The sequence below is a fragment of the Halichoeres trimaculatus genome, unplaced genomic scaffold, assembly GCF_033239565.1.
Source record: "Halichoeres trimaculatus isolate MK-OKI-2021-1 unplaced genomic scaffold, fHalTri1.1 fHalTri1_scaffold_18, whole genome shotgun sequence".
NCBI lineage: Eukaryota > Metazoa > Chordata > Actinopteri > Labriformes > Labridae > Halichoeres > Halichoeres trimaculatus.
Window position 1 is genome coordinate 30,318,345 of NW_027437196.1, and position 12,942 is coordinate 30,331,286.

At 41.3% G+C, this 12,942-nt stretch overlaps 1 protein-coding gene across 1 annotated transcript in view; it reads right to left on the minus strand.

The window, feature by feature from the left end:
• The window catches only part of vstm2a (V-set and transmembrane domain containing 2A), a 119,656-nt gene extending 108,573 nt beyond the window's left edge, over positions 1–11,083 (minus strand). Inside the window, exons 1-2 of the mRNA XM_074694075.1 lie at positions 10,408–11,083; positions 8,997–9,163 (exon numbers count right to left, since the gene is read on the minus strand). Coding sequence (XP_074550176.1) covers positions 8,997–9,163; positions 10,408–10,486 — 246 coding nt within the window. The 5' untranslated portion in view covers positions 10,487–11,083. The remainder of the gene's footprint in view (positions 1–8,996; positions 9,164–10,407) is intronic.
• Positions 11,084–12,942: the final 1,859 nt, after the last annotated feature.

Here is a 12,942-nt window from a genome sequence, read left to right on the forward strand (position 1 = left end):
CAGGCTTCTTCTGTTCATCTGGGTTTCCTCCATTTAATTCAACTTGTTATCTCTTTTCCTCCTGATCTCATTAACAACCCTATGTTAAGAGGAGTAACCATGACTGTGTGATGAAAACAAAGTTGATGTATGCCATAAGCATTGAGCATCAGTTTACAAACAAGGGGTGTTTTACATACACAGCCAATGGGAGCCATTGTTACTACTACAAGAGCTAAAGTCTTTTAACCACATTGTGAGCTTTACCCAGGGGCCCAGTCTGCCTTATCTTCAGATACCAGCCCTTCTTCACCCAACGTCATTCCTTCTTCATCCAACGTCATTCCTTCTTCATCCAACGTCATTCCTTCTTCACCCAACGTCATTCCTTCTTCATTCCTTCTTCATCCAACGTCATTCCTTCTTCACCCAACGTCATTCCTTCTTCATTACTTCTTCATCCAACTTCATTCCTTCTTCACCCAACGTCATTCCTTCTTCATTCCTTCTTCACCCAACGTTATTCCTTCTTCATCCAACGTCATTCCTTCTTCATCCAACGTCATTCCTTCTTCATCCAACGTCATTCCTTCTTCACCCAACGTCATTCCTTCTTCATTCCTTCTTCACCCAACGTCATTCCTTCTTCATCCAACGTCATTCCTTCTTCATCCAACGTCATTCCTTCTTCACCCAACGTCATTCCTTCTTCATTCCTTCTTCATCCAACGTCATTCCTTCTTCACCCAACGTCATTCCTTCTTCATTACTTCTTCATCCAACGTCATTCCTTCTTCACCCAACGTCATTCCTTCTTCATTCCTTCTTCACCCAACGTTATTCCTTCTTCACCCAACGTCATCATTCATCTTAAAGCTCTTTGACCGGCGTTGAAAGTGACTGATGTTGATAGTGACTGATGTTGATAGTGATGCTGACGGGATCCTTTGAACCTGTGACCACAGCTAAAAAGCAGGTCCAGACAACAAGCTTCACAGACTGCTGAGAAAACTGCCTTTATTATTTATTTATTTTGTATTTTATTTATTTATTTATTTATTTATTTATTTATTTATTTATTATTATTATTATTATTATTATTATTATTATTATTATTATTATTATTATTATTAACATTCAACTTTTGGCTAAAATCAAAGGTCCAATCTACAACAATGGACACTTCCTCACAGGACTTTTAACAATAAAACAAAATTGTGGTGATTCTCAACTGATAGGTTGCAGCCATTGCTTGGGTTACAAAAAAAAAAAAAATGAATGAATAAATAAATAGAAATAAGAATACAAAATGAAGGAAAAATTGCCATGCTTTTATTCTGAAGGGTTTTTTTTTTTTTTCCTTTTATTTTCACACTCTTTGCCAATAGGTGTCAAACATGCCCTGTTAAGCTAATTGACACCTGTATTATTCACGGTCTAAAAGACGATCTGCAGAGTTTGTTTACATGTGCTGACTAAGCATGATGAAACACACGTATGACACAGACTACATGAGAAATGGATTTTCTTATACCGTGATAACTTGACTTACAAGTGTCCCAACTAACAATGTTTTGGAGAGCTAAAATTTATATTAGGATCCATCTTCAGATATCCCACTGCTGGTGCAGTAAATGCCCCGGTGAATGTTGCAGTATCCACTCATTCTCTTAAAGCGGTCAGCTCACGGTGGAAACATCAGTGTTGGGTTATTTTGCAAACCTTTTCAGACTTTATGTCTGATGTTTTGGAGGTATAAAAACATTTATATACAGTTAAGGAATAGGGCTGTCAGTGTTACTCATTAATGCTTTGTAGTTCTCTTTTTTCTTTTTATGTATTAGAGTCACTGCAGCACCTGCACTTTGCGTCACACAGAAGTTAAAGGGCTTTGAGTTTGAGCCATCAGGTACAGATGCTGCCAGTCTGACAGACGTCAGCGAGAACTACACCACAAAGCTCACAGTGGAGTGTTGGAGTGTGTGCGCTCGCTAAACTGCTGCTAAATGATAGCTGTGGGTCAGGGATCACTGTGGAGGAGTCGGATCTAAAGACCTTTGCACGCCAACAATAACACGAATAAACGGTGTGAAACTGGCATCGTATTCAATCTCTGGGGCTATTCTCCTCCACACCTCGTCTTCATAATCGTTGTCTTTGTAGTTTTTGTATTATTTGTCGTAAAGAACTGGATGCTGTGACGCTAACACAAATCAAGTGGTCTGCCATGTTGAATAATTTGGTATGTCATCAACGAGTGTTTTGATTGGTTGGATGTGTACTCGTCGCAAGCAAAGCTTTAGAAAAATTGACCTCTGTCCTAAAAAAATAAAAGATCCAATTTTGCTCAGCAAAATAACGTTGCTGATATGAACGCCTGCACTGAAAAACAGTAGCAAAAAAAAAAACAAAGTGCGAAATATTTGAGTAAATAATGTGTGTCTAGAGTGCAAAGGGCTTAAGGCTTTGTTCACACTGCAGTTCTGTGACCTGACTTTAATCTTTACACTCTGTCTAATTTGTTTCTGATGGTGTGAACGGCACAAATCACTCTGAACCTGACATTCAGGCCACTTTCAAACATTAGACCTTGAATATGCCGACATTTTAAATGCAGTGTGACCACACAAACAAAAATTCAGATTTGAGCAACAAGGCCTGCAGTGTGAACGTGGCCAAAAAGGCAACCCCACTTTAACATGGTGAATATGGACCATTAAAAAAAAAAACAGAGCTCTAAAAGTGAACAGAAAATGTTGTTAACAGTGACTGACTGTTACTCAGATTTAAGCTCTGAGCCCTTTAAGCTCTGACACAGAGACGTTTGACTTAATCAAAAAGTGGAAACGGCTGTGAACTGTAACTTTCTTTAATCAGTACCAAGCTTTATCAAGTTTTGAAGCTTAAACCCTAACCCTAACCCTGGGCAAGACTCTGAGAGGACTGTGACTTGGAAACTCAACATCATGGTGTACATCCACTCACTCCTACTCCTTAACCCTGAGTTTGGACTTGAATTTGACATTTTGAACTGATCTTGAAGGATCTCTAAGCATGTTGCAACAGAAAATTGTCCTTATCAAGAGAAGAAGACTCCCTGACTGTGGAGCAGTGGAGCACAGACTGGATGTTTACCAGTGAACACAACAAGGCCTCTTTGTTTTCTGCTAAATACATTAATACAAAGACGATCGCTAAGAGATGCTGGCTAAGACCGTCAGGTGGACGAAGCCGCTTCGCTTTTAGGGGTTGTACACGGCATCAATTAATGGGAAACATACACAAAAAGGCAGAGAGACGTTGACCAAGAGCAGGATTTCAAGCATCAGCAAAGACAACACCTGAGCTGAGATTCAAAACCAAATCAGATGCAAAATGAATCAGAACAAGTGAGTGAATGAATAATGGAAGGAAAAGCCAAATCATAACTTCACTAAGGCTGAGGTGTGTAATGAATGAGGGTGTGTGTGTGTTCAGCATGTATTTAGTTACATAAAAGAAAAAACACATTAATTTGGTTGTCATAACTAAAAGCTGAAAAAATACTCGTGAAACAAACGTGGAAACACACTTGAACCCAAAACAAGGCTGATCAAATCAAGAATGTGTGATAAATTTTGTGCAAAACAAAACTGCAATTATTGTTTGAAGAAGATAAATGCAACATTTAGACATCCAGAGTATTTGGGCCTCATTCTGGATCTACAGACAGGTCTGCACAGGATCATCTCTCTGTGCTGCAGGCCTCCTTTATCTCCATCCTGTCACCTTCACGTTTTTTTTTTTTTTTTAAACTAACTGCCCTCAGAAAAATGACTTTTTTTAACAAATTATTAGCAGAAGATCAAACCCTGCTCCACGACACAACAGGGAGCAAAGTTATAATCTTTTAGGAGCGATCATTTATACTTTGTCGCTCATAATTCCAAGAAGAAAACCTGGTCCCAGAGCCTGCGACAGAAAATCAAACAACAGCTCATAATCAGCTGTAATCATGGCCTGCCACTGCCTCATTCTGGAGTGAAAAAACCTGCTGCCAAAAGTGCTACGCAGAGTGATGACCCGTTGCTGTCGCAGCAATCTGCTCATGTTCTGTAACAGCAAATGTTTAGCTCACACTCCGCCGCCGCCGCTCTCTTCCCGTCTGTGTATCTTTACTCTCTGACTTGAATCAACAGCATCACGAGAGGAGCAAATCCCGTCACCAGCGTGAATCCTCTTTGTCATGGAGGTGTGAATATTTTGTTTCTGTCTCTCTCTGTTTGTGCATAATTATGAGCTGGCAGCATGTCATTTATAATCTGAGAGGAGAATCATTTACCACTTGTTGTGGAAACTGAAGCCAAGCAGCTTTCACTGCTGATACGTTCACTTGTTGTTTGTTTTCTTCCTCTTATCTGTGTCCAGCACGGCCGCATAAAACCAACACTGACTCCATAAGGTAGGCATAATGAACGTCATCTTCACGTAGGCCCCGAAACAAAACAGCTCAGCTTTTTTCTTCACACCACAGAAATAAACAAGAGCTCGTCTTTTTTTGTCACCACAGTGAAATTAATGGCCTCCCTTCTTTCTTTTCCCTTTTGTAGCGAAAACTCACAGCAGAGTGTTTTCTGACACAACTGTTAGTGTGAAATCTACCAGAAAGTTCTGCACTATTTTTCATGTCCAACTCATTTTCATCCTCAATCGTTGAATACAGACGTTCTGACCTAACCCATACGGCGCAGCATCTGTTTCTGGGTCTGTTCTTGAAAAAATGTATAAAAATACTTTTAAGTTGAGTTGGGGTGAGATCATGAGGAGGGAAGATGTTTCACAAACACAGACTGCTGTCCTTCATCACATTCAGACCCTGGTGGTTCTCCTCTTTTCATCCACCTGGTGTCAGACCAGACTCTAACCAAGCCACAGAGTCCAGTCCCCAATGGACACACTGCTCTCTGCTGTAAATGTAAAACCTTCAGGGCTCCTTAGGAATATGGTCTTATCCTGACTTCCTCTTTTAAAAAAAATATTTATGAAAAGAAGACTGCTAAGTGCAGCCTTTTTCTTTGTTCTTTGTCATCAGGTGCAACATTTCCTTTTTTTTTTTTTTTTTTCTTTCCTTTACTTACTTTTTCACCTACTTACTTTTTTACTTTCTACCACTGACGCATACAAATTCAACCTAATTTCTGCTATCTATGCAAGTGCAATATTCTTTGTAGATATTTTGTTTTCATGTAGTTGATAGTCATTGCTCAACTCAACTCAACTTTATTTATAAAGAATTCTGAATACAACCACAGCTGAAACAAAGTTCTTTACAAAAAAAATGGTGCAGGCATAAATGAGTCAATAATAAAACAATGAATCGATGAAACAAAGGGGCAGGTACTGAAGTAAATGTTTCATTGGTTGTGAAAACAATATAAGAATAAGAATCGGATAAGAAAACGAGGTTTAAAACCTAAAAACAAACCATAAAACACTGAAACAGGAGCAGAGTCTCCAGCTGGGTTAAAAGCTTAGGAATAAAAATGAGTTTTAAGAAGCAGCAGCAGAAAAAGCTCTGTCCCTGCCGAGCTTTGGTTTTGACCTCAGTACCTCCAGGAGAAGAAGGTCGTCTGATCTGAGGCACGGTCATCTTAAAATCAGACTTTTCTCTTTAGAGCTTTTGTATTTGTATTTATACTATAAGTTTACATATCCAGTGTTGTTACGGAAGCCAATACCACGAAATTTCATTCCCCAGATGCACTGCAGAGTAATTTGTGAAATGAAAATAAAGACATTCTAAAAGCAGCAAACCTCTGACCTTGGAAAAACTGTATGGAAATGTTTCTCACAGGACATCCAGCATTTTCACAGTAAACACTGCAGCTGGATTACTGCTTTTGTATCTAATGAGATGTTTTACCCTTTCCTTGAGAGTGTGGTAAGACATGCAACGAAGGGCTGAGAAGAAACAGAGACCACTGTGAAGACTCTATCCTCAGTAAATGAGCTTGAACTGCCAAACCAACCAGCCCATGTTCAGTACTCAACGTGACTTTATTTGTACCTGTCCATAGATTTGGTTTGCTACTGAAGCCTTTAAAGGCCATGGGTTCTTCCAATACATTTTCTCAGATTTTTTTTTTTTTTTTTCAATTATTTTTCTCGTCATCTCAATAAAACAAAGCCTCTGTTTTAGCTTGTCTCATTAAGGAGGACAGTAAGGTCAAGAGTTAACGATTCATGTCCAAATGGAGCCGTGTCAGTTAAGCTTTAAAAAGTAAGGAAACCTGTTTGAAAACCAGACCTGAAACTTGACAAGCTTGGTCTAAGACTAAGACTCTTATTTTAGTCTGAATAGTGTTTGACCAAATCAAAACACACTGTGAATGTGGTAACAACATTATCAGACACAGCTGACCCATCTTTTTTTTTTTTTTTTTCATAAGCTTTAACTAACAGCCAGTATCAGGCCCAGTGACTTAAACTGGACCCAGTGACTAAAATTCTGTTAACTTTAGTTTTTCCAGGTGAACCTGGACACACACTCAGCAGTTATTGTTTGTAGGTTTTTTTTTGTTTTTTTTTTTTTTGTGTGTGTGTGTGTGTGTGTGTGTGTGTGTGTGTGTGTGTGTGTGTGTGTGTGTGTGTGTGTGTGTGTGTGTGTGTGTGTGTGTGAATCACCACAGACTCGTTGATGATGCTGAGCTGTTGTAGTGAACTGCACTCCTTGTGATGCGGGTAGGATTTCTAAATATTGAGTTAGTTACTTTTTACGTGAGCTTTTTAAGTGCAATTAGAGCTGACTCATCAGATCTTATTTTTTCTCCAGTCAACCTCTGGTTCCTCCGTTTTCACAAATGCTCCAAGCTGACGGAGCTGCGGGCGTTTGGTTTGTCGTGCACTTTGTAAGTGGAGCTCATTGATTTTGTCCATGCACTCCTGCATAGTTCTTCATTTCTAAGTGTTCTGAAATGAAATGAATTACAACAAACGTGTTAACGTTGCAGATTAAGCACCAAGATGTCTCCTCCAGCTCGGTCATGCTGTAAAACTACACCTGTGTGATGGTGTCAGTGTCTTATGGAGTGAGACGTCTAAAAGTGAAGATTGAATCCATTTCATCACATTGTGATGATTTCATTAAAACTGATTTGAAATGGAAGAATAAAGAGATTTCAAACATAATCAAACAAAGCAAACTGCTGAAATGAAGTGATTAAACAAACAGCCCTACCTTATGTAATTTTAATACACATAGAAAAACGTTTGTTTAAGGTTTTTTCCTAAATTTCTTAGCACATTGTGTTTCAAAAGGTGAATAAAGCAACACCTGGGTCCATGGAGGGGTTTTATTTTGTGTTGCTGTTTGTGTGTCATGACTGAGAGGCTTTATATCAAAATATCATAGTTGAATGAGACAGGCTCAAGCTTCTTTAAAGCTTAAGAACAGTTTCACCGCAGAGTACTCATTTGTAAAGTTCAGAACGGATGGCGGGTCGTTGAGAGTTGAAGATGAAGAATCCACCCACCCCTCCACCTGACGCATGCTTTAAACCTTCTGCAGCACTCCTTCAGTGGGAAACTGCATTCCTCTTTTCACGTCAGCCCCTCTCAGAGATCCAACAGCTCTCTGCACTTTTCATGCATGCAGCTCATATTTGCATCCCAAGACATGGAGCTCATTTCCTGTGAATTTCCAGGAGACCAGCTGCTTCCCAAGCATGCATCTCTCTCACACAGCCTTGACTCTGTTCCCATTCAAACCACAGCACTGCAGGACAAACACACACACACACACACACACACACACACACACACACACACACACACACACACACACACACACACACAGCGGCTTTCATTTCAAACAGCCCTCCCTGATAAGAAATGTGGCTAACAATGTGATGTCTGCATCAATAGGCCACTTCAGCCCCAACATCCAAAGAGTCACAAGGGATCAAACCCACATCAAAGCCTGGCCGACTCCACGATGAGAGCCCGGCAACAATGGAACAATAATTAAAGCCACATGGATATCCAGTCACCCCCTGTCACACACACACACACACACACACACACACACACACACACACACACACACACACACACACACACACACACACACACTCTTTGTCACAGAAATAGGAAAAGCTCTGTTTGATGTCTGTCACGACAATACGCTGAACCTTTCCAAATCTTGACATGCAGCTACCTGCCTTACAATGTGTAAGCACGTTATTCTTCCATCTGTTTGAATGTGGTAAACACACTGACGCTCTCATCCACTAAGCAGCCAATCATTGTTTGGAGCGAGGGAAGCTGTCATAGACAAGAAGTAATGGAAGAGCAATACATAACAAAATGCCAACGCGCTTCCAACGCACTGTTTAATGAGGCACTATACAAGAATATGCTTGGGCTGTATCGATTCAGCCACTTTTTATCCATTCATGAGTGGTTGGGCTCATTTACTTCATTTATTATGTAATTAATATCCAGAATGAGCTCTTTTTTCAACCAACCCTAGTCCTTGATTAATGTTCTTATATTTGCTTTGATGGAGCTGCTGCCTGCGCAGTGCATGAGGAGGAATGAGTTTAACTCTTTGAGGGAAACTTGAGCTTTGAAAGGAGAGCATCAAAGCTGTCTCAGTGTTTACCATCTTTCAGGGAGAATCACTGAGGGGACTTTAAGATGGAGATACCTGGAACAGAGAGTCAAATGGAGGGGGGGGCTACGAGCTCGAAGCTTACCACTTCAATGACACAGCTGTGGGTGTGTGAAGGTCACTACATGCTGAACCTTGCTCAGAGACAGGTCAAGAAAAACTTGTGATATGATTCCCTGACACTTTGTCCAGAGCTGTTGCACAGGCGTGATGCAGACAGACAGGGAGAGCTTGTGCGTAAAAGCGCAGATACTTGTTGGAAACCAGTGTTCCCTTCATGAGAGCATGAGCAAAAAGCACAAGCCGCACATCTCTTCATGGAAGGGAGGAGGGGGAGAAAGGAGAGAGAAAAAAAGCACCCTTGTACCTCCTCAGCATCCACGTCCTCCTCGCTGTCAGTGGGTTCCGGTGCTTTCACGAACCACCACTGGATCTCCAAATAGACTGACGCGGTTCCGCTCTGGAACGCGCACGCCATTTCTATGTTTTGTCCCTCTTTAACCGTCATGTTGGAGGGCAGATCCGTGAAGCGACCTACAGATGAGAGAAGGAAGGGGGATAGGTGACATGGTGGGGACACTGGTGTGATTTCTGCGCACAAAGACAAAAATAAATCACTTCATTGGTGCGCCTGTGGCTGCAGCTATGATGTGGCGGGAGCGCGGTCACAGCAGCTGTGTTATTGAAAGCAGGCGCTTGATAGAGGTGCGTTCTTGTTTTAATTAAAGGAGATGGCGGGGGCTCCCCCCTCCTGTCACACACACTGACGCGTCTTCATCGGGAATTTACATAACGCACGGTCGCACCATTAGCTACATTAGAAGAGTATTTCATGACGAGCAGATTACGATTTTTTTAATATATATCAGAGTTGTCGCACTCCCTTTCTAATTCCGTTTGATTGTGTGGCTGCTGCCGTGCTGTTTGCAGCAGCGGTGGAATCCTGAATAAACTCGACGTATGTGAATTAGACTAATCCAGAAAGAGAAAGCACACAGGAGGGGAACCAGCAGAAATAATAAATGAGTTTGGTTACACAGAGGCTAAAAAGGGAATGTAGCCTGGAGGGAGAGAGGTGGCGACGACAGAGAAAAAAGAGATTGGGGATGTCCGTGCATGCAAACTTTCACACCAAAGCATCAATTCATCCTGCGGAGGAAAACTACAACAAGACAATAATGCTCAGATATTTTAGCTATTTTTTATGATTTAAGGATGTGGCCGTAAGTAGGAAGACGAGCACAGACGTAGTTTGAAAGTGAGGGTCTGGTTAAGATGAAGCATGGCACACACGGAGCTGTACGTCGCTTTCAGGACCACGGACAGCCGCATGCAGCAGAAGCTGTCCGTGGTGCTGAAATCAGCGGCTGATCGCTCACTTTTCATGAATTTAGAAGAAGTAAGCTTCCCTTTACTGCGCAGTTTTGTCCCACATGAAAGAAGAAAGTCATGTACTGTTTCACCCACAGCTCGATGAGAAATGACTCCAATCCAAACAATCACCAGTTGCATTTTTTGGTCATCACGAGGTGAAAATTCAACCCATTTTTCAACACTCAGCGTGTGAAGGCTGATTTTAGCTTCTCTCTCGGCTTCTATCAGTCCATCTAAGCCAAAGTATCCCTCCATACAGGCTCCTTTGCTTAGAAAGGCTGCGCACTTTTAACACTTTCTCCTACTGAACTGCTTCCTTCCACCATGCAGGGCAGCAAGCCCGACGCGATGATACTGACAGAGCCTGCTGCTGCTGGTGAGGACGCAGAATATGAGATCCTTACCTTCAAAGGAGAATCCAAATTGCACGCAAAATCCGGCCAAGAAAACAAATCCAACAGTATCATGAGAGGTCCACATCATTCCAGCAGAAAGGGGTTGATTCTTTTACATCAGCCGGAGGAAGAAAAAAGACGAGTGTTCCCCAAAAAAGCTCCAACACCAGCAAAATCAAACAGTTGCTGGGCTCGTGCGCTGAAACGGAGATTGCGGAAGATGGATCATGCTGCAAAAACTACAGCCTGTCGTTGACGAAGTTCTTTTTTCCAAATTCCGCTCTCCGTGTGTGTCTCTCTGCAGGAGAGGCTGTCGACTGCTTGGCTGCACTGAAGTCTGTGAAATAACCGGGCTGCTGCGGTCTTCGTCTGCGCTACCGAGGAGACGTCAGTCTAGTGGATTACTGTGGCATCCACGCGCTCCACACCTCTGCAAATCCACTCCTCATCCGGCTCCTCACTGTCACCTTGACCGCTTCTTTCAAAAGATGCGCCGCGCACTTTGGTGTCAAACAAAAATAACTGTGTGTGTGTGTGTGTGTGTGTGTGTGTGTGTGTGTGTGTGTGTGTGTGTGTGTGTGTGTGTGTGTGTGTGTGTTGAAGGTTTTTATAATAGTCCTGATATGTTTTTGTTTTTTAGATTTAGCGCAGAACAGAGCGAAGTTTGCTTCTAGTTTTCTCTCGTGTGCACTACTTTTTATGGTTAATAAAGGTTTGTCTTTTCATTTTCAAAACTGACACACGCACATACGCACACACACAGCACAGATCTTCCCCCTCAAACTACAGCACAAATAAGGGTGCGTATTTTCAGTGGGCGTGTTCAATTCACGAGTGGTTTTTAGTCAAGGGGCATTTCGACAGCCAGTCTAAGAGGCTATGAAACAATATTGTAGTATCAGATGAGCGCAACGAGGAGGTTTAGGGGGGTGGGGGTGGGAGTCGACCAACGACCCGGCAAGAGCAGGGCAGGCACAGCATGTCCCGAGCCATTAGGAGGGAAGAGATCCTGCTGTATTATATTATTGCTCTCCTGGGCAGACTGAGAACACTCTGCCCTTTTGTCGCGATGGGCACAAATTGTGCCACTCCTAATATTTGCTCTTAATTGATTCAGAGACAAATCAGGGATCATCCTTTAGGGGCGAGCACTCTTCTTCTCCACTCACACGAGCGTCTGTGAGCAGAGGTATTAGAGTGACTGGTCTAAAGTCAGCCGGATAATCACTGGTCCCTGCAGGGGTCTGGCTCACAGTAGACCAGCACTTTGGGCTTTGAGCTGAAGTGACACCTCAGAAACACAAACATTTTAAAGATGTAACTCTGTAAAATCACGCTGAGCCTCATGTTGCTGCTCCCGTGGTCTCTCAGTGAATTTAAGAACTCCTGTGGTCTGCTTTTTAAACTCTGCAGGGTTGATGCAGAACTGGTCTGACACGGTTCTGTTTTGCCCTAAACAGCACCTTCAGTCATGAGTGTTTTCTTTCTATGACCAGCACAAAGATGCTGATGAATATCACTGATACTAAAAAACAAGTTTTGGGTTACAGGTGTCTTTTTTCTTTTGTGAGGAAAACCATGAATTATTTTTAAGACAACCTTCAACCATTAAAAACAAGGTCACGGGAGAGTGACATTTCTTATCTGTTGTTTGTTTACTGAGTGTTGATTATTTTTATTTCTCTATTATTAGAGAGCAGGTTAATATTATTCATGGGATGTCATTAACGAGAAGGAAAGACACCTTTTATCACTTCAAAGGCCATCTATCAGCTTTGTTTTGATTTTTCCTGGGGGTAGTGAACCCTTATAATTAGCATGGTTTTATTTTTTGTATATATATTTATATACAGAGGTTAGGAAATGTGTTTATTCTGATTCTGTCCGTTTGGTGTTTTTCAGCTTCAGCTAAATTTAGGGGAAACAGCTGATGTGTGAAAGTGATGCAAGAAGAAGGTAGAGCTGTCCATGGTACTGAAATCTGTCGCCATCAAACGGAAGATTTGATTGCAAGGTTTATTCACAGAGAGAAGAAGAAGAAGAAGAAGAAGAAGAAGAAGAAGAAGAAGAAGAAGAAGAAAAGAAGAAGAAAGAGAAGAAGAAGAATAATTTCTTTTTTAGACAGAGGTCACACAAAACAGATAGTATTTTTTCCCTAACAGGACAGTAAAGATGTGGTTTTAGTTCTTGTTTATAACTTAGATTCTTATCTTTTTTAATTAAAAAATAAATAATACTAATAATAATAATAATAATAATAACAACTACTGTGTGCTGATTTTATCCCTTGGTGCTACCTGCTGCTGGAATCTGAAGAAAGAAAGAAAGAAAGAAAGAAAGAAAGAAAGAAAGAAAGAAAGAAAGAAAGAAAGAAAGAAAGAAAGAATCAGGGTTAGAATAATGGAAATTTGGTGGAAATTCTCCTTTTTTATTCTCAGATCTCAGTCAAGATTAAAATGGCATTGTGTGCTTTTCACATATGAGAAAAATATGTTTCAGGCTTTTTCCAAAAGCCATTCCAGATCCTGACAGAGTTATTCTGAT